General features: G+C 46.2%; 1 protein-coding gene across 3 annotated transcripts in view; it reads right to left on the reverse strand.

Moving 5' to 3' along the window:
• LOC106655227 (teneurin-m) overlaps nt 1-24485 on the reverse strand; it is a 373791-nt gene that overhangs the window by 23363 nt on the left and 325943 nt on the right. The window contains exon 1 of one of the 3 annotated variants that reach the window (XM_023461461.1): nt 13658-14391. The exons of the other annotated variants lie outside the window; for them this stretch is intronic. Within the exon in view, the coding sequence (XP_023317229.1) occupies nt 13658-13874 (217 nt within the window). The 5' untranslated portion in view covers nt 13875-14391. Of the gene's footprint in view, nt 1-13657; nt 14392-24485 lie in introns of those variants that run through there. 3 annotated transcript variants of the gene reach the window in all.

Here is a 24485-nt window from a genome sequence, read left to right on the forward strand (position 1 = left end):
CAACTTTTGGACGCTCGAGTGCGCTGTCCGCGCGGGAGAAAAAGAGACGCGCTACGATGCGACACCACGAGTGTATAAATAAGGAAGAAATTCGAGAGCCTTGGATGCGCTTTTACGATTTTTCTCCTCGTACGTTTTTCTATTTTGGGCTTATTATACGAGAGTGCCCTTTATATCTAAAAAGAAGATGGGAAGAATGAGAGAGGGACTTTTAAATAGCGTGAAGCAAGCGCACTGGCATTGTCTGACTTTGCACAATGAGCTGGCAAAGACGGCGACGGCGGCGACGCGCAGCGCAGCCCGAGGATGCTGCCGAGCGGATCGAATTATCGCTGCGCTTGAGAGCTACAAATTATATTATTTTCCTAAGCCTCGTGCAAGAGTACGCTTCACTCGAGGCCGGGGGTACCTACATAATATGTAAGAATCTCGATCGCTACCGCCGTGCGCCGCCGCCGAGTCATCATTGTGTGCTTCGCGCTTTGTGCGCGCCTTACGACCTACGCATGCGAGACTGCCATCACAAATATATATAATATGAGCACTAATGTAGTACCAATAGGTGTACTTGACTTTCTTTGGAGGCAGTATCGAGGAGCGGTGAACGACGGCTCGTGCGGCCACCAGCACACGCTACCGTCTATGCTATACATATATTCACTACTAATGAATGCGCCGCTCTCTGTCGCAATAGCGCAACGAGAGGCTAGAGATCAAACGCAAGCTCGAATTTGTTTTATTATTGAAAATGTGTACTTGTGTGTGTATGTGTGTGTGAGTACGCGCATTCGGTGGGGAAAAAAACCTATAGAGCTTCGGCCTTTGATGAATTAGAAAATAAAAGATACACGGTGGCCTGTGCCAATACACGATCGAGGAGCACGAAGAGTCTCGAAGAAGTAGTTCATTTGAATAACAAGCACACTTCGCTAAGCACACGTTTAATTGGCTATACTTATTTTCCTTCTCTCTCTCTTTCTCTCTCTTTTTTTTTTTGCCCACGACCTCGAGCCGAGAATCGATCGATCGATCAAGCCCGTGCGCGCGCGCAACAGCAAGCGACATTGATGTGTTTTCCATAGAATAATTCATTTAGCCACATCTGTATGCGAAAAAAATAATTGCACGAATATTTTTCCTCGAAAAGCTATAAAATTGCCCGCACGCAGATGGGCGAGAATCGTCGTTGTCGTCGCTCGATTCCAATTCGAAATGGAGTTTGTGCCATCGAAATCGGAAGAATAAAGTAACAAACGCGCGGCGAAAAACTTGTCCCGTCAGCCCAGTGACACTAACGATAATGATGTAGCTCGACTAAGCGGAATACACCAATAATAAATTAAGGACTTTATTGTAGGCATATTGAGCGCGCGGGAAGAAATTTTTTCGCTCTGGAAATCGTCAGTTCTGACATATTAGCGACCAAACTGACGAATTCCGCATGTATAATCAACATGATTAGAAGTGTCAAGCTTCGCGACGGGATTCATGTCAAGACGGGCTCCGAACCGTTACGCAAGCATCAGCAAAACCTCAGCTCTCGTACTCGTGTACATTTACGCGATTCGAGTATTCGTGCGCCATAAGAATGAACATTCGAAAGAGAAAGAGAGAAAAAAAAGCACGAGCACAAAACAACAACGATTGATCACCCACTCAGACATGTGTATGGAGTATGGGCATAGAGAGAGAAAGAGAGCAAGTAGCCAAGTGCGCACTAGGCATTCGGAGCATGCCCAGTCAATTAAACCAAAAAGTGAGTGCAAAAGCTGCGCCTGCCCGCCGCCGCCGCTGCCCTCGTGCATTCGAGTGTGTGTTCTTGATTTTCAACAATACTAGCGCACGCACAAAGAAGCAAAAAAAATCTTTCTCTCTCTCTCTCTCTCTCTCTCTTTTTATTTCAAGTAGCAGCTGCGATTCTAATAAATTCCATTAGCTACGGGCTCTTGCCGTGCGCTCGAGCGCGAATAAACGACGCATATAACGTCTATTGTCGTTGTTCGTCTTTTTTCTCTCCCCGAAGAAGAGACTAGTCCTCTCTCTTTCGTACTGACTGGGTCTTGTTCTCTTGTTACCAAGAGAGAGAGAAGCAAGAAAACGTGCGTAGATAATCGCGCATCAATCACGCTCACGATCCAAGCCAAGGAAGCTGCTCCTTTTTTCGTCTCTCGGCTTTTCGCCAATAAATGATGGAGCACCTTCCGAATTTTCAGAAATTTTGGAAAACCTCCGAGCCATTGAAGCAAAACGCGCACGCCTGACTCTGTTTCCAATATAATATAAGCAGTGCGCGCGTGCAAAAAAAAGAGAGCAATCGTGATTTAAAGTACGAAATGGAAGAAGAAAAAAATAAGCAACTAATGGTTGTTGTGGGAAAGGTTAGAAGCTATAGAGCATAGGATGTAGCTGCGGTGTCAAAATTAAAGAAGATTAATGCTCGCGGTATAGGAGATTACATTATTTGATTTGCTGTGTATATGTGTGTGTGTTTGGTAAAGTTGCGCTACATAACTGCGAGTATGACCGGTACAAAATCATTGGAGCGTAGGGAAATTCGATGATTTAGCAGAGGCATTTCGGCCATGTAGTTAATGCGTGTTACGTAGTACGTGCAGCTACTCGAAGCAAAGTACAAGAATTGATATTTCTCCGCCTCGTTCTCTCGCGCAGCGCATTTCTGCGTTTAATAGGGAGTAACGATGCTACATGTGCTCTCTCGCGAAATATCCACACACTCGTGCTCTATACTCGCGCATAATACGATTCGAAGCTGTGTTGCTGCTGCTGCAGCAATTGCTGCGTGCGCGCAGGGAGTAATACGGAGGCTGATTGAGCTTTGAGGTTTCTCCGAGAAAGTTGTTGTACACAAAGTGGTCGCACGATTATTTCGTCCCGCAAATGGCCGAATGCACACATAGCGTACACGAGTACTTATATAAACTCCCAGTCGGAGTAATACGTACACATCTGCCCGAGTGCCATTGCAGCGTAATAATGAACATAAAGTTTACGCGCGTATATTCTCTCCGTACATGTGACTGATATCGATGCAACGACGACTCGGGCTCGGACTCGCGCGGTCAATTAGCCTGCATTTCTAAAACCCCAAGTGCGCGCATTCACCTGCGTATACCAGCCGCAGCACAGCTCGGGCACACGCGTGTGGGAAAATCCTCCGTTAAAAACGGATGATTATTCTTCGGGAGATTTTGCAAAATATGCGCGCGCGGCAAATTATCATTATTATGCCAGAGGACTTAACGAGTCGTCGTCGTTGTCGCTGCTGCCGCTGCTGATAAGGCACAGTGCAGCATAGCTCGGTCGAGGTTTACGTATATTTAAACTTGTTGCGTGCCGAACGCGCCGCAGCCCACTGCGCAACACTTCTTGTTAGCGCGAGCGAGCTCATATAGTTTTAATGAACTTCGCGTAGCAGAAGCAGAAGCAGCAGCAGCAGCCACGGCGCTAGTTATATGCATTACATTTTCACTTGCCCTTGATGTTGTTACTGCTGCTGCTACGATTACGATAAGAAAGCAGAAAACTCCCCGACGAGGCATTATTACTTGTTTCTTTGGAAAAATTTCGACTCTTCTCTCAACTGCCTCGTATTTCCTTCATTCTTTATTTTTTTGCTGCTGCTGCTGCTGCTGCTGCTGCTCTCCACTGGTAATTCGTGCGCTCGTAAATTAATTTGTCTGTCTTCCTCGTTCCCTTCCATTTTTCAGGCAGCGCGAGCAATATATACGCTATAAGAACGGGAGAGGCTAATTTTTTCCTCGAGACGCAGACGAGTGGAAAGTCGTTTTCTATATAGGTAGACATTAAGCCTCGGCAAGGGGTGAATTTTGTGCGCAAGGAGGCAGGGGAGGCACGGGGGGAAGGCGCGCGCGGCACACGACGAGTGAAAAGCTTTTTAATTGGGATCCGAGATTCCTCTTTACATGAGCGGAGAAAAGGGGAGATTTCGCAAACGGTCCTCTCCTTCTCCTACGCAAGTATAAAATATATATACCGCTGCATATCGACGCGTCTACTCTTTTTGTTGCCGCGAAGCAGGAGTAGCACTCGGGTCTGCAGGCGGGATCGCGAACTCGGGGGATGAATGAAGTTGCGGCTGAGTATTTATAGTCCTCGGGTGTTATCGGAGAGACGACGATGGGGGGCTGAGCGTGTTTTTTTTTGTTTTATTTATCGCGCGCCGACGAATAAATCGGAGCTACGCGCTGTTACGCGAGACGCTCGTCGAGCAGCAGTAGCAGCGGCAGCAGCAGCGGTAGACTAGAAAATAATTCAGTGGCAAAAGCTGAGGAGCGGCGGCGGCGGCGGCGGCGCGCGAGTCATCGAGATGAATCGATTAGGCAGCGCACGCGACGACGACGAGGCTCCTTTGAGGAAAGGAGGGGGCGTGATTTACTAGCGCGAGCATCGTTGCTTCGTGCGGCATTTATCGGAGCCGGGGGCCAGCGAAGATTCGATCGGCACACACGATGTGCAGCGAGCGCAAATAAACGTCGGCCGATTGATTCGAATGAAGCGATTATCCGAAAAATGACGCTCATAACGGCGCTGCTCGGCGCATTCTTATATGCATGCGCGATCGGCACGAGGCCTGCTCCGGCCAACGGTATTTTCCTCCACTCGACGCGGCAAGGCCCAAGCTCGACTCGGCTCGCTCTTCGGCCCGATGTGTATAATTTTCTCGATCGCGGCAGAGTAGTGCCGCATAAGAGATGGTCATTTGGCGGCTAAAAATGACACGCATTATATGTATCCTGCGTTAGCTCGCACAACGTATACGCGAATAAACGTATCTCGTATAGCCGCGTGTATACACAGATGGTGCAGCGCAGACGCGTGCGTGCCAACAAAAAATTGCCGCGCGCGGTGAGTAATTGCGCCTTTCGCGCGTAAGATCCTCCACTGCTTATGTACGTATATACGCACACTCGCACACACCTATAACTTCTTCCGAGAGCTATGCACTCGTATGCACACACGCACTCAGACAGACAAGGTGTGCATGGGAAAGTAGGCGGCGACCGGCGCGCATTGGTGCGTGCACCGCATACGTATACATACATGTACAGGCCGGTTATAACGTATAGTGCGAAAATGGCGCGTGGGTACAGAGAGAGAGCTAGCTTCGTAAGCTAATCCATTGCCCAGAGGTGTTAAGCTTTGAAGATTCATAGCCGAGAGTACACGGAGGCTTTCATTGCGATTCAAGTTGTACAGCAAGCTAGAAAAGAGAAAGAGCGAGAGAGCAGCTATTTGAACTGATAATTGCGAAGAAAAGAGTCGGGCGACGGATGTCGCTTGCTGCACTTTCCGTCCCATGTATACATTATAGGCGCTTCGAGTATTCGATGAGTCAAGAGAGAGAGAGAGAAAGAGAGCCGTGCAAGACTAGGCTTAATGAGAATCGAAGCTCTAGTCGCGACTAACGGATAAATCGATGCGCACGCGTAGCCTACATTATATTATTCGCGCACACGTACTAGCTCACACGTGCTCACCGACTCGCGTCCCTGTATTATGTGCATGTGTATGTATACATAATGCGTAATTGTAAGTAGGATATAATGCGCTTGCCCGGGCTGCACATGAATGCACAGATGCGGAGCCCGCGACGATTGATTTATGTATGTCTGATCACGTCTGAGTCGCGTCTCGCAAGCCCGCCGCATCCCGTAAGCGTTCAATCGACGCGATGCTGTACAATTCAAATGTTAATCAATTATCGGATTAGAAAAATTTCAGCAGCGCTGCATGAGACCTGTGATCGCGCTATATGTGTGTACCGTTAGTCGCGAGCGCGTACACACGTGCAGCTCATTTGCTAATTAATCGCTGTACTTGCAAAAATGCGTACAGAGTGCGTGTATCGTTTCGTTCGGACGATGTAATTGCATTTGTGCAGCGAGGAGAGAAAAAAAGGCAGCAACGAGGAGCCGCGACGCCTCTGCAGCACGAGAACAAAACGTGGCAACGAGAAGAAAAGTCTATATGCACTCGACGCACATTGCGCGTTATTTTATAACACAGGGAGTTGGCGCGGGTGAAAGAAAAAAAAAAAGAAAACGACGCGTGCTGCAAAGTGAAACAGCTGAAACTCATAAAGTCTGCATTGATATGAGAGTTAATTTCTTTTTCTCCTGCAAATATAATGTCGTTTTATTTTCTCGTCGTGGCGCTCGTTCCGAAAAAGACCGCCACCGACGACAGATGGTACTCTAACGTTTTCCTCAGTTATACAGTGACGATGGCGTACGCGATAGTAAATAGTTTACGTTATCACGCAATAACAAATTACCTTAATCGATGAACTACTGGTTATACGGCTTGGAGAAAGCCGTGCTCGAGGCTTATAATAAAATGGTCGAAAAAGCGAGGGAAAAGTCGCGGAGCTTTTTCCCGCGTGCAGGAGAGAAAACGTTGGGCTTCTTCGCGGGAGCACAGAGAGCACTGCCGACTTTATGCGCGCATATGTAAAAACGACGCGCAGCCGAGCCATAAAACACCCACGCCGCCGCTTTTATGTGGACAGAGCGTATAGGATGTATACGTATACGCAGCGAGTCGCGCAGGCAACGGTAGTTAAAAGCAAGCGCAGACTCGAGATATATCGGCGCGGAAGATTCGCACGCTAGAATTTAGATGCCTCTCTCTGTCTTAGCAGCAGCAGCAGCTGCCGCGTGACTTGGGCTATTTTCACGATCGCGAGTTTGCTTTTGCAGCTTTCTATTTTTTTCTCCATATTCCAAGGTATAATAATCGACGAGAAACATGGATACGGGCGATGGTTGCGATTCACAAAAGGGGGCTCTCGGTCGCACAATTTTCAATTCGCTCCAACAAAAGAAGAGGAACGTGTCCGAACGCGAGCAGAAGATGACCGAGTCGCGCGTTCAATTTATCATCGCCACGGTGCAGAATGAAAAAGTTATCAACGTCCAATCACGTACGTAGCCTGTTTATAATATACTTTGCACATAAACGCGCAACACAATAAAAGTGCAAAATCACACGGAGCACGTATATAGCGGTCGTTATAGGCGAGCAGAGGCGATCAGAGAGGCTGCGGGAGGTATTATCGAGGAGAGTCTCGCTATTGAAAAGAGGACAAAATAGTCAAATGGACGCAAGAAAGTCGAATCGTCATGTCCTGCCTCGCCTCTCGCCTCGTCTCTCTATATACGATTCGACAGTACGCGCGAAGATGCGAATAGTATATAAGAATGTATAAGAGCGTCAAATCGAGTCAGATGAGCCGAGAGAGATAAGCTGCTGCGATCGAAAACGGAGAAAGAGACTTGGGAGGAGTTTAATAATATCGGAATTGTGCGGAACGCGCGCGACGATCGCGTAGGTGTGCGTGTATAATACGTATTCTGAGTGAGTGTAAACGATCCTTTTATTATTGCATTATAGTGCGTTCGCGTGGTTTTTATTCTCTCTCTCATTTTATCATTTTGCATTATGCTCCTTTTTTGCGACTTGGAAAAAGAATCCACGCGAGAATAAAAGTCATTGGCTAATCATAAGTCACGCGCGCCCCTTGAGAAATCGCGCGGCTAAATTAGCTTCATAGCTGCATTTTCTATAATGCACACACATACGCTCGAGACTGCATCTATAAATTATAAAGCGAGAGCGCTAAATTAAACAGGCTTTTATTGTTCTCGCGCCTCGACGCGTTTTCCGCGCGCTGCAGCCATTCCGATCGTGCTGCATGTGTGCCAAAGCCAGCAGCAGCGCCTACGAAAGCGAGAGACAGATCGATCGATTGTCACCGATCGCGCGAGTGCGAAGGAATTGCACCAGCCTCACATGTATGTAATACGCAATGTTATAATGACATGCTCCGACAATTAAACTCGGCCATACCTGCGAGCTCTATATATGTATTCAATACGTATATGGATAAATATTATCACTAATGACATTCATTAAAATATCGACCGATCCGGAGCACAGAGACGACTGCGCCATTATTTATTATGTATATAAAAATGTCAGCGCGTTTGGAAAGAGCTCCTGCAACGTGTGCACAAGGACTCCGAGCTTGCACTGCTGCTGCTGCTGCTCAGCTCTATATATATTGAAAATCGAAAGTCACGATTATCGATCAAGAAGAATTCAACCTAATTTTTTTTCGCCCTGCAGCAGTGTCAATGCGCGTTATTGTAATTGTCACGTTGGCCAGCGACATAATACATAAAAGGCAATACGAGGTCAAAGTCGCATTTTCACCGCCACGGCAATATAAATTTTTTATGCAATAGTATGACGAAAAATGTCTTTTTTCGCACATTTTTTAGTGCGCAAAAAGTGTTTTTGGACACTCGTGTGCGGTAAAATGCCTCATTTTGGACACGGGTGTGCGGTAAAACGCCTCATTTAAATGAAAGTATTTTTCGTCTCCTATTGCATAAAATTTTGTATGCAACACGTGCCCAGCTTTTTGCGCACAGTGTGCGGAAAAAACACCCACTCGTGCCGGCATAGCCAGCACTCGTGTCTTTTTCCGCACACTCGTGCCCAAAAACGCCTTTTGGGCACTTGTTACATAAATAACTTTTTTTTTGCCGCAACGTCGAGCAAACATTGACACGATTAACCTGACTGTTTTCTAGATCGATTAAGCGCCGAGAGTAATTGAATTATGACACCAGGTCTAGTCCTGCAAACGCCCTCGCCTATAATGCCCCGATACGCATATTTATTTGACAAATCTACGTGCCACATCGAAGGCTCGGTGACTCACCCTCGCGTACACAACACACGCACGTAATACAAGTACACACGTTGCCCCACAAAATCGAAGGAGGTTTCGAAGGAAGACAGAGACTCTGCGGTGGATATTTGTGTACATCCGAGATCGATATCCGCTGCTGGAAAAATATATATGTGCATTCTGGATTACTTATGTACACCGCGTCTGAAATTGAGATGTTTTCGGCCGAGGCGAAAATCCTACATCCACAGCGGAATTAATCAGGATATATATCGTATTATTGAAACAACAACAGCAGAAGACACAACGATTTGTAGTACTTCATCTTTGCTATCAAACGCTCGGTCTTAGAATTTTGTGTTTTTCTCTCTTGCGCTTCTATTTGTATCCGTAAACACACACACGCGCACACGTGTACAAAGAAAGATACACAAGTGTCAAACGCATACACATACACGAAAGAGAGATGACACTGCGCACGGGGCGCTTTTTCTTAGATTCGCTTTTTGATTTTTCCTTTTTTTCTTTCTTTCTTTGCCATTGTGCACGCGAAGGTACGTATATACGTCTGCTCTACTTCCGTCGTCTCATTTCTTTGCTCGCTTCGATGTCCCTTACGCTTTCTCGCGATGTCTCCTTTTTTTTTGACTTGTGCGCGCATGTGAGTATGTGTATATGTGTGTGGACTGTCGTTCTCGCTGCAGGATAGCGAGAGCTTCTATGGATTCGCTTCGTTCAATGTTTATGCGTGCGTATATGTATACTTGTTATGTGCACACTTGCAAGAAAAGAAAAAGACGGAGAAAGGGAAATAAGTCGAATCGCGAGTGCAGTTGAGCGAGACGACGGATGCGTGCATTTTTTTCATTTGCTCTGGACATTTATAATTATTCTCCGGACTGGGACAAAGTCGCGCACATATAATGCTCGTCGCGTTCCTACGCATGTAAAACCTTATAATGCGCGAGATAACATCTTACTCGGCCGACAGTAGCGGCGTATGTGTATATAGTGGCAATTTTTGTACGACGACCAAGAGATCAGATGCGAACTAATTCCAAAAGTGTCGTGCGCTTACCTACTCGGGTACCCCGCGTGCAGAGAGCCGGGAGACAACAGTATTTCGTTCATTAAGCCGACCAACCGAAATGCCGGATTACCCACACACACGCGTCCACATCCACATCCACATGCGCGGTGTATGTAGCCCGCAAAATGAGACGAGAAAATATTATAAGAGCGAGAGAGCCGGATAAAGCCTAAAACTGAGAACGAGATTAAAAGTTTACTTATGCTCCCGCAGCAGAGCTGCTCGCGAGGACGAGTACGTAAAAAATAATTAGCATACATAACGAGCACTGAAACGCGACACCAGCAGCGATTTTATTCGAGGGGCCTTATATTCTTATTCCCGAATCAGCGTCGTCATCGTGCACGAGAGAGAAAAACATAGTCGACTGCACTATAATCGCCGCGATCCATCTGTTTCACGTAGTAGGTGTCGGTCTTTCATTTTTTGCGTTTGTTTTTTTTTCTTTATTTTGAAGATGGTTTTGAGTTTCCGCGCGGGCAAGTACGACGGTAAACGGAGACGTTCCCCATGGACGCATTTTTATGTGACGCGTAGATGCGACTTGGCTTTTTACATTATTTTTTGTTTTTATATTTTCCGACACTCGTCGGAGAGATCGGAACAAGTACAACGGGGGATCGATCAAGGCCCGAGCGGAAAGAATACTTGGCAGAATCTTGCGGAAGTAATGAGTATCAGAAAACATTGCCGAAATGATGAAACGAAAAAATCAAATAAACTCACCCGCGAGTCCCTTGTGCGATAGAAAAAATAGACGCGACGGCTTTCACTTGGAGCAAAAAAAAATCGAAGCAACTTGTCTTAGCCAAATATGCGTAATGTACATAAGCGTTTAGTCATGTTCGTAGATGATAGACTCCATCAATTTTATTAAGAGGCTAGCTTATATAGAGATGGAAAAAGAGACGAAGAGCAAAAAGTGAGAGAACATGTGAAAAATGATACGGGATTATTAGAAATAGATTGCGAGCAGCTCAGTAAGATTAGACAAAAAGGTTTTTTTTCTTTTATTTGCATAATCCTTCGACACAGGCGCTTGACTTATCCATTAAGCTGTCGTTGCCTAGCTTTGTCATTAACGTCGAAAACAGTTTCGATGCGAGCCCGATGAAAATTGAAAGTTGAGTGCACGCGAACTCTATGAGGAGCAGCAGACGACGAACAAATAACGCATATGAACAAAACACATTCTATATGATGGACGACTGAATCAAACCGAGCGTTTATCGTTGTTGTTTTCACGCGTCGACGGAAATTGCGCACATGGCAAAGCAGAGCAGAGATAGAGAGAGAGAAAAAGGAAGCCAAAAAACGAGTTGTCCCGATACGCGAACGAGTCGGACGCATCGATACGATTGCTCGTCGGAGGTTGATTTTCTCGTACATGTTACACTTATAATGGCGCATTGACGACTATTAAGGTGGCGAGGCACGTATTTATGTCTAATAAGCGCAAAGAAAAGCTTCTCTAGGTTGGTTTTACGAGTCGGACAAAGCCCGTAGAAATATTACACCGAGCGTGCATACATACACGGAAAGACAGAGCACATGCAGCCTTCTAAAAAGCTGCTGCTGCAGTCGAAAACGACGACGACGCGAGGTCGACTATAGGACGACCTAGAAATGCAGCGAGGCGCTAATAACGCCCGCGAATGTGTGCCTACGACACGTACACACGCTCTCGGGCGTATTGGCAATTTATGCAAATGCCATCGCAATTGCAAATCCAGCATGTTATTTACGAGGATAGACGACGGCTCTCGGACCAAAGCAACGAAAAAAAAGCAGATACTTTTTTTTCGTTAGCCCCCGCGCGCGCCGCCCGACTTGAACTTTTTCTTTCTTTCCCTTTATCGCGGCGCTCCATTTTTCGCGATGCACTAGTTTAAGAACTAAATACACACACACACACAAAAACACAAGCGGATTTTTGTTACACTCTGACACGCGAACCAGTTGTTTTAGTTTTGGTGCAGCAGACACACAATCAAATGATGGAGTGTCGAGGTGCTTTTTTTCACACGAAAAACCTTACGGCAGTGCCCATCGATGTCAATCAGTTGACGCATTTAGCGAATCGTCACCGTTGAATTGTATTCACTTTGCTCGTTGTTCGGAGCACTCGCGAGTTACGAAGAATCGTGTATTCACGAAAAAAAAACTGCGTGTCAACGATCAGCATCGATGTAAGATTTTCCGTGGAATAGCGTGCGGAAGCCTAACTACCATGGATGCGGTTATTACACACATGTTTTACAATGTAGGAAGTTGTTTTATTCATAAAGATGTTCAGCTGTATCAACGCGAATGTCAATAGCTCCCCAGAGTTAGTATGATGTGTGCGTTAAAAATGAGGTGCGGATTGATATGCGGCGGAAAAGCTGAGCTGCAGCTACATCGGCATGTGTGCGCGTTATTTTGTTTTCTTCGCGTGTGTCATGAAAATTTGAATTCAAAATCTCTCTTTTCTGCTCCCTCGGCGCGTTGGATAAACAAAACAACAACGACAATAAAAATACTCCGTAAAGTATACGCGTGTAATGCAGTCTATTTCACTAAAAACATGTATTTATCCGGAGTCCCGAGGGCCGCTATGTATGCGACTATGCGTGCTTATGTTGTGTGTGTATCATAAACTCCGTTTCGCGTCGATGCTACTCGTGACACATTCCGCTTGTCCCTTCGATTCAAGGAATCACTCGTCGCGATGATTTTGTATATAAATAGACGCACGAATACGACTGGCATTATCATCCACGCTGAGCACTGCAGGTATAGGTATAGGTGTAATGAAAATCGGAGCACACCCGGAATGTTGTCGCACGATAATGTGGGAGCATAAAAACGACGCGAGACATAAACAAAACAGCCACTACGGGGGAGCACTATACGAATTCGAATTTTCGAACTTGCGAAGCTACGCGTGTGTCCGATGTGTCTGTTAGTGAGTGAGTGTGTGTGTGTGTGTTTACACAAAACGGCTAGACGGTGTAGGCGCCAGTAGCACTACAGGTACATGTCAGTAATACAGGCGCAGCTTAGCAGCGACACTCAAACGATGCTCCACATTAGAAGCGGAAAATGTGAGTCGGTTGTGTGATTGTACATTATAATGGCATTGTTATTGAGGGTTGATTGGGGGTGGTTTTGCTTTGGATCACAGGCTGGTGTACTTGCAGAGCGCATGTATTTGGTGTTGTGAAATACTTGCGGTTGTGCTCTAACCTTCTCTCTGTACGTAATAACGAACTTCGTACTCCCGCTCCCTCATATGGACGAGAGGAGATATGTACTTGGTGCGGTAGAGTGACAACTGACTGACTGACTGACTGACTGACACGGGTGCTTTTAGGCTATAGAACGAACTTTTTTTATTTATTTATTTTTTTTAATTTTTCGTCGAGCGCTGATCGCTTATTAAAACGATATATTGGTGTATTGGTCGCGCACTCAACTCACTCCTGTACGATCGATTCTCGTTGATTATTCATTTATTTATGATCATCGGTCGTATCGATATATATTTCGATGCACAAAATATAGAACTAAGAACAAAACAACGGAGCGCGCGCGAGAGCAACTGTCTCGCGCTTATTTCTTTTATTTTTTTTTAAACTGACCCCGTCCTCATGTCACACAGAGATCGTCGACGCACACAACAACAAAAGAAGCAGCACCCCGAACCATGTGTATCAACGAACTATTTTTTATGTATGAACTATTATACGATGGGCACGCAGATGAAGGCGCGAAGAGGTGTGTATGAAGAGGTGAATTTTTTTGATAGATGTGCACAGTTCATGCGAACCGTAGGGGATGACTACCTCGTCCAGCGCCGTAGCAATAGGTGTACTCGTTGTAGTCCATGCTCGGTCGCTTGAGCAGAGCCTCGCCGGGTGGCACCAGGTCCAGCAGTACTCCAGCGCTGCTCTGCTGCTGTTGCTGTTGCTGCTGCTGCAAGCTGCCGAAGTGATGCTGCTGCAGGTGTATGTGATGCAAATGATGCGGCGCGTGCAGATCGTCTTCTCGTGGATCACACATTTGTGCTGGCTGTGATTTAGATACTCTTTTTTCACAACAAAATATACATATAACAACTAAATTACTAAGTGGCGTTTTTTGCTCTCTTTAAGCGGGCGAAAAAAACGCTCTTGAACTTTTGTCACGTCATTTGGCGCGACGCTATCATTGGTTAAGAGACGACGTGCTTTGCTTATTGTCGTCGAGCTTAACGTTCTCTCTCAAATGTTAATGCACATCACGGTATATAAGACATGTTGAAATTTATCACAGACACTTGACACTCGCGGTAGAGATAATCGCGCACTTCATGGTTTGACACTCTCGATGCAATAACATGTACTCATGGTAAAAACGGCAATCGGAGCGAGAGCGCGCATACACTCGGACACATGTGTATATGCATGGGGCGCGCACTCGTCTCTCTCTCTCCGTATACGTGTGTTGTGCGCTGCTGCAAAAAGGAGTCGAGGGTTAAAGCAGCGACGTCGCGGGCTTTCGTCGTCGTCGTGACACACACACGCACACACTGTTCTCTTGAGCGCTGTCCGCGATAGACTGACGAGCTGCTCTTGCGGGAGCGAGGAGAGAGCGAGCGCCTCGCGCCGCCGTAGCCGCCGCCGCCGCCGCCACCACCGCCGCTGCCGCACGCGGTCGAGCGCCGTAGCCGTCCTATGCGCTCCGTATACACTATATAACACGTAGCCGCCGCTGCCGTTGTAACTCGTAAGCCGTCGGAGGGGGTACCATACAGCCGAGTAGTGTTCGGAGCGCTGCTGCACCATCATCGCAATTCGCAGTTTACAGTCGTATAAGCGACGCTAGACAAGGCCTCCGATCCATGTATAGATGCGCATATAAGGGGAGGGAGCTCATCAGTCGATTGACTCTATTCCACAGAGTTCAGTTATAATACTTAACTGGCACGATTAGAGTTTTTTTCGATGCTCCGCGTACCGATGCACCGGTCGCCGTAATTGTTTAGGAAAATGTGTCGCGATTACACGAACCAGCTGCAGGACGCAATTTTCCCGACTAGTAACGCTGAAATATGCTGAAATGCCGAATGACAGCTATGTCAAGAGGAGCTCGCGGACTTTAGTCAACAAACATTCAACAACCAAACAACCCCGTTTTTGCGTTTGCGATTGAATCGCTCCAACATCTAAGCAACTACAGCATCGGCTCTTTAAATAACGTCCATCGAGGCAGTAATATCTCGCTCGCTCCGGACAAAATATGCCTCATAAACATCGCGATCGTGTAAAGTCCACTGGTATAATCAAGGGGGAGGGCGGCTGCACACGAGAATCGGTATTTATATGCATAGGATATATCAAAGTACTCGAATCATCTCGTTGCCCGCTGCATCAGATGTAGCTCGCTGTGCGATTTTACGTTACGAGAGCTGCGTTGATCGTCGTTCAATGCACTCTTTAGCTCCGCCAGATCTTATCCCGTATTATAATCCCCGTACTATACGCAGAGAGCTCGGAGCTCTCTCACTGCACGTTACACCGCTATATCTGTATGGAGTGCGGCTCTGGACGGCTCGACAGATGGCGTTAGTCGGCGCATTTCTGCACTTTCAGCGCGAGCCAGTCGTCCCCGAGCTCTCTTCACTCTATATATACCTACTCCCTATATATAGCATGGCTATATAGGCGGTATAGTCGCTCCGTTTCGTTCCACAGCTCACGCATTATTGTATTAGTTGCGTTGCGCGCGGGTAGTTACAGCTACTCGCCCGAGGCAGATATTCTACTGCGACAACGACAACGACGACCTCGAACTGCTCCGCTTTTTTTCTTCCCTCGGTAGCTACGCGCCAGGCCAGGCCAGGCAAGCTGGCTCTCAACCTCTCCCAAGGATTGCCCGTTTATTCTGAATTTTCCCGCAACTAGTACACGGGTCTCGAGCGACGAGCTGGCCTGGAGAAATTATTCTTAGATCGGAGTCGAGCTGCTGCTACCGCTGCTGACCTTTTATTACAGTACATGATTTCCTGAAATATTTCTCGATCAGTAAGAGCGCAGCCCTCTTATAATATTATACGCTCAAAAGGCTGTGGCAGCTCTCGCTCGCAATATCGCATGTATTTTATTATATTTATTTCCCTAACGCAAACTCGACTCGTTCGAGAGAGTTTATGTTGCGCGAGGGAAGAAAATAAAACAAGATATTTTCATACTCTCTCGATCGCGTTGACCAATAGCCATATAATCCCGCAGCGCGAGTATATAACAGCTGACGAGCCACGACGACCTTGCGTGGATGATAAAAAAAAAAAGAGAGAAAATTCTGCCGAGTTCGATAAGCCCAGCCGTTTAGCCAGAGTTCATATTATATGCCTAGCAGGCAGTAGCCTTTAGCCGCGCGCGAAACGATCATTCGTTATCAAGGACTTGCCTAATATATAGGAGAGATCGCTTGCCCGAGGAATCGCCCAGTCAAATACAATAATGTACAGCGTCACGTTGAGCTGCGTATATATGTATGCGCGGCCAATAGGTCGAGCTACACAGGGTACAGGGAGGAAAGCGAAAAAAAAGGAAACCCTCGTCGGACTGCGCATAACTCACTTATCGCGAAATATCTAGGCCAGATCGTGGAGCGAGAGGAGGAGGACATATAATATACACGCCGCTGTTGCTCAGCTGATTTTTCTCTCTCTCTCCGGAATTTACTCGTCAGTCTTAATCCACTTTCGGCGCTCCATACACCAGGACTGGCCAATATGCTGGGCTGTATCTATATAAACTATGCGCGCGTCGAATAACATAAATTTTCGTCCTCGGCGCTATCCAGCGGCTGTGTATTATAAGGGACACCCTCGCGCAGGATATAGGAAAAAACTTTTGCCCTCTTTATTTTATTTTGCTCTCCTCTCTCTCTCGCTCTCTCCTCGCAGCAGCAGTAGTAGCAACAGCAACCACTCCCGCGCACTACCAATAGTCCCCAGTCCCCGTGACGTCTCATACAGATGTACAAAGTTAAATGTGTATATATACGCGCGCGTGTGTGTGTAGTATGGACTGGGCGAGGATCTGATTGCTGCAATATATTCAACGGTCTTATCGTATACACGCGGCGGGGCGAACCGACGCCTGGAATTACCGATATCCCCGAGGCTGCAGTAGCCCTACACATCCCTGGGCTCAACCGTATACCTATATATGCGTGCGAAGCGAGTAAAGAAACATTTCAAAAGTCGAATTTTCCAAAACTTTTTAGAATATACCGGTGCCGAGTACATGTTGTGTATACAACGACCGAACTCTATATACAGTACATGTATTCCGTTTTGTGGAAGATAAATTGGTGAAAAGGTGCGATAGGCGATCTAACTATAACAACTTGCTAGAAATGGCATATATTTGTTTTACTTGACGAGCTTAGCACCGACACGCGTGTTGGTAAACGTGTATACGTAGTATAGGCTGCTCGATCGCGTGCGCGTCGATTTTAATGCGTTTAGAGCGTCGACGCGCGCACACCTTTCGATTTTCATCGATTTAGCTTTATTAGCTTTTAAACGGCTATTTGATTTCACAGATTTTCACGATACACGTACACTCGTGTATCAGCAGCACTTCTCGGACTTGTGTTTCTCGAGATAATCGCTCGTCACACATTTCGGTATGCTCGAATCCATTAGCTCGCTCGCGCTCGTTGTTTTCTTTTTTTTTCTTTTGATTTTTGTTTTTCGTCGACTAATGTAAGCTGCAATTACATATTGAAAAGGCGTGTGCTCGCGAGCAAAGACCGATTACGATTTTTAGGCCGATTAAAATGCAAAGCCATATCAAAAAGTGCGTCACTCTTGTCCGCGCGCAACATTATGCCAGTCGAAAATATCGTCGAATCTACCGTGCGTTAAGACACGAGAGGGACTTTGGGGTATATATAAGCATTATAGTACAATGTATACGAGTTGGCTCGATTTTGATGCGTGCGGCAGCTCTCGACGAATATTTCGTTATTATTTTTGTCACTTTGCACTCAGCAAGCTGAAATCGGGCATACGTTATCGACTTTATGTACGCGTAGCAGCAGCAACATCAACAGCACATATAAGCGCGTTTGTATCGGCTGCGGACGAGAAGAAAAGTGTCGCAAGAGAGAGAGAGAGAGAAAGAGAAAAAAAGAAGAGAGAGGGAGATAAAATTTTAAATCCTTCTTAATCCAGTATTGGCTTCGCTTGAAAGAGATTAAGGTTGCATGCAAATGTATACGTAAGCGCTGTATACGAGGCCGAGCCGCGCGTGTACGCAGGTGAGACAATAATTTTCAGCTTCACTCTCCCTTTTATTTTTCGCGCCGTATACAGGCTGCATAAAAGCGCCTATAAAAGCGACGTAGAGAGGCTGAAAAATGCGTTTAGTTGGAGCGGCTTCTCGCCACGCTCGAATAATAATGTATTTGGTGCACACGAGCTCGATTATTATTTGGCTCGATACTTCGATTCACATCTACATAGGCTTACGGTCACGGCATAATAGGAAAGTGACATATTTCGATCGACTGTATATAAGACGTATATAGCTGCTTCGCGAGCTTGATCGATACGCCTATGTGTTCGCGCGTGCGATGTGTCGCGCCGGAGGAGAAAAAATACACATCAGTCAAGCAGGCACGTATCAACTCGTCACCTGAATATAATAATGTCGAAAAGAGAAAAAAATCTCTTGGCGCTGGCCCACTATTATACATACGCGCCAAGTTCAGCGTCTCTTGTACATATATAATGATACCCGTGTGTGAAAGGCATCGAGTACGTATGTACGGTTGATCGGCACGCGTAACGAATGCTCGCTCGACTCTTCCGCCACGCGATATTATGTATCCTCTATGCATGCAGATCTGCTCTATGCCTCGCAGGAGATGCCAAATCTCTTTCGCGCTGACCCACAAAGCTGAATCCGTGCTTATAATACAAGACAATGGACACGAGCGAACATCCACGTAGCTGGCCAGATGAGGTATTATTTCAACGATGTTAGGCTAGGCCTAGGAACAGCTGTATGATTTGGCCGATTTGACCTCCATTGCAAAATCGACGTTCCGCATACGTATGGGCCCCTTAAAATAAATAATCAGCTACTTACCGCTGTCCCACGGATCTGCCTACAATCGTAAAAGTCAACTAGGCGATAATTTAGCTTTTCTCGATACTCGTCGATGTGTGGGATCGATCTCTGTGGCGACGAGCTCGGCACCGTGACATCGTTTCGTCATTTTCGGAGGCTGAAATATCGACGACGTGATAGGCGCTAATGTACACGGATCGGCACTTGATGAGTGTAATTCGTATACAAACGATCGGCCAGGCCTCGAGAGGAAAACAATCGGCCGCGCGGAGAAACAATTCCACGAGGAGTATAAAAAATTTTTTTACGACCTGCCCATTAGTTGCTGACAAAATTCAAATTCACGGAAAAATTTTGCCTCTCATCGGCTTCATATACATACAAATATACGCTTTTGTATTATAATTGTTCAATGAAAGCAGCTCGAGCTCGCGCAGGTAAGCGATATTATTCACAATATGGCCACTCGTGGCGACGCGACGATCGGATTTTCGCTCGCGACACATCGAGCCACATCGGCATAAATCCTCGTAAATGTCACTCATATCGGAGCAAGAAATTCTTCATTTTACGACCGTTCCGAGAAAAACTCGTCGATATTTTATCTAAACTGGGCTGTGCGTACGAGTGAATAAGCTCTCGGGGGCCCCCGGACTTTCAATCAGCATCCGTAATGTTTTTCAGCGTATATAGCGCTCGTTGACGTTAAAGAGCATCGCGTATAATAAGTGCCAAAGCGAATACGCGCAGCACTTCAATTCAGCTCGGTTTCTCGCCAGAAGAGAGCAAACTCAAGAGTGTGTGTGTATATCGACGGCGAGAGAAGCCGGTCGCTTTTTTTATGGACGTCTTTGTATATTAATCGGTATTATAAGCCAAATTATTCAGCAGCCGTAGATGGACAGTCGGCCATAATGAGCATCGGGAGGGAGAGACTATATATAAGCGTCAAACTTATAGATATACCTATGTATTATATGGCAGTGCAACTGTGCCTGCGAGCAGTGTCGAAAAATCTGCCTTCTTTTTTCTACAGAATCGTAAAACCGTCATTACGTACGACTAATTAGCTTATAAACGGCCCTCCAGCTCCGAGACATCATTTCTATGACGAAAACCTATCATTATGTATTTCGAATATATATTATAATATAGGCGTATAAATTGCCACTTGAAATACCAAAGTGCCAAGGCGACGGGTATACACGGACACATATCGCGTATTTATGCCGTACACGTGTAATATAAAATATCAACTCGGCTGATTTTAGTTTCTGGCTGCTTTGGAAAAACGTTTGTGTATATATGTGTGTATGTGTGTGTATCGTGTGCAATTGGCGCGAGGATCGACTCGTCGAGCTACCGCCGAATATCTCCGTAATCGTACAGGTAGTCGTGCAAAAAATCCCTTTCTCCGCTTTCGGGATAAAAAAAAGGAAAAGAAGAGGAGCTGCGCGCGTGACCTTAGCAGGATTGCTGCTGCTGCTGCTGCTGTTGCTTCTACGTCTCGGCTCGTTTTCGCCCGAAAGAGCTGCTTTTTTCGGGCCAACATGTGGCCTGCGAGATAGCGAGAAAGAAAGAAGAAAGAGCAAAAGGCACAGAAAAGAAAGAGAGACAGAGAGAAAGAAGGAAGCAGACAAACGTATCGAGATATATACAGAGCCAAGTTTTTATTTCTTTCGCAGCTCTTTCGATGGAAAGAAATTTTTGATAAAGTCATTCCTTGGGCTTTGTTTGCAATTCGATTTTGGATTGTATCTCGTTATCGCCCTCGCGCCGCGTATATAGATATTTTTCCCAACTATATATTCCTATACATACGTATCCTGTGAGATTCGATAGGCGAGTCTCGTGCGCGCGCGCGCGTGTGCAGGTGGCATAAATCAGGACTCGAGCGCGAGATTTTTATCGATCGCAGCTCTTCCTCGAGAGGCTCTTTTTTTTTACATTCGTCGTGATTCCATTTTTGTCCTCATACTCGATAATAATAATAAAAAATAAAACAAAGTCTTTATGTCGTTTTCTACTAATTGAAGATACGTATCGTGAATTAAGCAGCGCGCGACAGATACGCGCGGTGTCGAAAATTCAAAATGTTCAATTCCTACGCATTTTGCGCTTATAATATGCGTATGCAAATGCTCGAACAGACTCTCGCGCATAACTGTATAATAATTTTGGGACTTTGAAACAGCTCAACTCTCTTTTCCTCCTCTTCTCTCTCTCCTCTCCCTTGGCTCCTTCGCTAGTGCTCTCGTGCAGGCGTGCGCGAGTTATGAGTGACAGGTTAAATTAAAACAACAAAAATAAGCAACTCCCATCCGGCGAGGCGAAGATGTATTCCGTAAGATAGCTGCCACAGCTCGAATTTACTCGAATTACATTATATACACGAGCTGCGGAGCTGCCCCTTGTAATGCAGTGCACCTACCTATATAAACGCGAGCGAGTACACTTCGCATACGTACACACAGACAGAAGAAATCTTTAAGCCAGGCCGAATCCACGTACACAATAACATGTGCTGCACCGAGCACGGCTCAGTGTATAATATGCAGCCGCAGCAGCAGCAGCAGCAGCAGCCGAAGGAGAGTACATAAGAAAATGAAAGAGCGACGAACCCCCTAATTAAGCCGTATGTGTGGCATCAAAGGAACCTATATACTCGTCCCGCTCGCGCGAGCACACGCCCGCCCGCGCTAATTCCGGGATAAATAGTTCGCCGAGAGAGACAGAGGAAGAAAAAGAGAGCCGAGTATATGAACGAAAACGACCTGAACTCGGCTGCAAAAGTCTCCGGGGTACTCGCTTGCCATCTGGCGATCCTTCCTCGAGCCCTTTTTTTCCCAGCTTTTTTCACCTTTTTTTCGGCCAATATCTCCACCGACTATCTGCAGCTCGTATTTATTATATATATTGTACCTATTGTACGTACTTGTATTTCTCAGCCCGAGACATTTTTTCGTTTCCTTTAAGTCGTAGTCGTCGCGAAGCAGGCAGAAATTTTCTTATATGCCCTGCACACGCTGAAATGATTCACCGCGACGAGCGTAATGATCAATATAATATCTCGAAATTGTGAATGAAAAAAAGGATCGAGCGAGTCGAGCTGCGCACCGGCCCTACGGCGGTTAACACTTTACCAGGCCATTAGCACGTGGCTCGCGATATCGATCTCGGATCTCGATTCCTAAGGGCCTGCACATACACACAAACACAGGCGTGCATTGCTCATTTATGGAAGCGTGAAATTTCCGATGCTCTCCTCCGAAGCCTGTGTTTTGTTTACTTGGCGCGGCGATGCGGATTTTCTATACACACATATAATAATGCAGAGGAGCTCGAAGCTGGAGAGAAAGAGAGAGAGAGAGAGGCAAGGAAAGCCAAAGTCCGCCAACTTGTCTCGAAATCGCGCCCGCTTATCGTCGGAGCAATCGCAAGGATCCTTCCACATCAGATGCTGCCTCCACTTCTTACATACAGCCAGTACACTTATAAACAGTCTCGAGTTCCGTCGTCGTGCACATGCGGCATCGGTCCCGGAAAAACGCGTCAGCATGAGAATGTATACGAGCCGAGCGTAGGCATAAATACGCGCAGCCCATCGCCAAGGCGAAAGGGAAGAAAGGTACACGCGGAATAAAAATGTCTTTTATTCGTATGAGTATAAATACTAACCCTTTGCGCAGTTTGGGATTATGGTGCTGTGTACATGTACGTCGATCGATGCAGCTCAAAGATTTGAAAAAAACCAACCGAGAGAGAACGAGAGAGAACGAGAGAGAAAGAGAGAGAGAGGGGCAAGGACTAAGGCAGGCGGAGGATTACAAAATCCTATATGTACGTCTGCTCTTTCTTTCTTTTTTCTCAGCTCTCTCTCTCTCTGGCAGCTCTCAGATGGTTATCAAAAACTACGCCCCGAGGGATGAGTATTCGTGTCACCGTTTTGTCCTGTAAATAACGTGTAAACGCTCGGCAATGCCTGGCTACATACAACAAAAAGTAGTAATAGCAAAGTTCGTACTCGCTGGCAGATCGCTTAAGGTCAGGATCGAATTGTCCCCAACGCGTACAGCGAATACGCACAAACGTATTTATCTTTCAATAATCATCGCAGTAGAGCTCTGGATTATTATTTTATCGGAAATGTCAAGATTACTACGGTATACCCAGAGATATAATATATAATATTATGCGTAGCGGACAAAGTAGGTCAAATATGTATGTATAATGCTCCTTTTATTATTCCTCGAGCGATCGAGTCTCGTGTGGTCGTTGGTGATAGGAAATGCAAGTGTAGCCATGAGCGCGCGTGTACATGCGAGACGGCGCGCTATAACACGTGCGGGCGGAGGGTTAAAAGAGAAAATCAAATCGAGCAAGTTTCAACCAAGTTGGCTCTCGCGATCTCCGGCTATACGTATACCTATATACACCTTAACGGCCTCGGCAACTGTAAACTGCATTAAAGCGATCGTTGCGCGCGACTGACCGAGCCAATTGCACATACATAGAAAGCAGGGCTGCAAGTGCAGCTACATAATGCGCTCGCGACGTCACGTACGCACAGGTTCTACGACGACACACGATAATTCCGGAAGTGATGATGAACTTTTCGATCTTGGCTATGGGCTCGGAATAGCTCAGCCTCCGTTATGTGTCTCGTTCGAAAGTCAAGTGCGCGTCCATTTTCTCTCTCTCTCTCTTTCTATATTGACTCTATCGACTTGGCTTGCGATATATAATGTAAATAAAACAAAGATGTCGTGCTATACTTTCAGCGCGTCAGATATTGATTATTCATGGAGTACCTATCGTTCACTGAAAAAAAACTCATCTCATTGTCGTTCATTGGTTGGATGTACGAACTCGCTCGCGCATCTCGGCACACGCGTTTTGGTTATCCTGTCGCGAGCGCGCGCGCCCTTTGATGTGTCAAGAGGAGCATCGATCTCTTCTTCTTCTTCTCTCTCTCTTTTTTTTCAAGTACTCGAAGTAGCTGCTTCCGACTGGTTAGCGCTTGGACCACGTCAATCGAAATCGCGGATGCGCTCCAACACCTTTTGGAGAAATTTAAAAGCAACAATCGACGCCTTGACGTTATCTACTTGTAACTGGTCACCTTGACTTTGGTCAACAATGAAAAACAGAACAACAAAAGAAAAACCAGCTGCACACTAGAGCTGTGCAACATAAGGAATATATTTTCAGTTGGTCGGCCGATAAGTACCAGACGTCGATTGTCGATCGAAGCAGCAGCATCAGCATCAGCCACGCGATACAGACTCGAAAGTTTGTATGTACATACCTGTATATATAGGAGCACGCGTATCTCTCGTGGCCGGCTCGCGATGTGCTACAGCCGCGGCGCGTATACACTAGAATATTATCAGTTGGCGGCTGTGTAAGTGTCTATGTGTGTACTACAAGGAACGCAGAGAGAGAGAGAGAGAGCGTCGATCTTATCTATTTTGCGCCCGAGCGATATAAAAGCTGCAGCATACATTATATACATCCAGGTAAAGACATGTGCGAGCTCGCG

This window comes from Trichogramma pretiosum, unplaced genomic scaffold (genome assembly GCF_000599845.2).
Source record: "Trichogramma pretiosum strain Unisexual culture from Peru unplaced genomic scaffold, Tpre_2.0 scaffold2, whole genome shotgun sequence".
Lineage (NCBI taxonomy): Eukaryota > Metazoa > Arthropoda > Insecta > Hymenoptera > Trichogrammatidae > Trichogramma > Trichogramma pretiosum.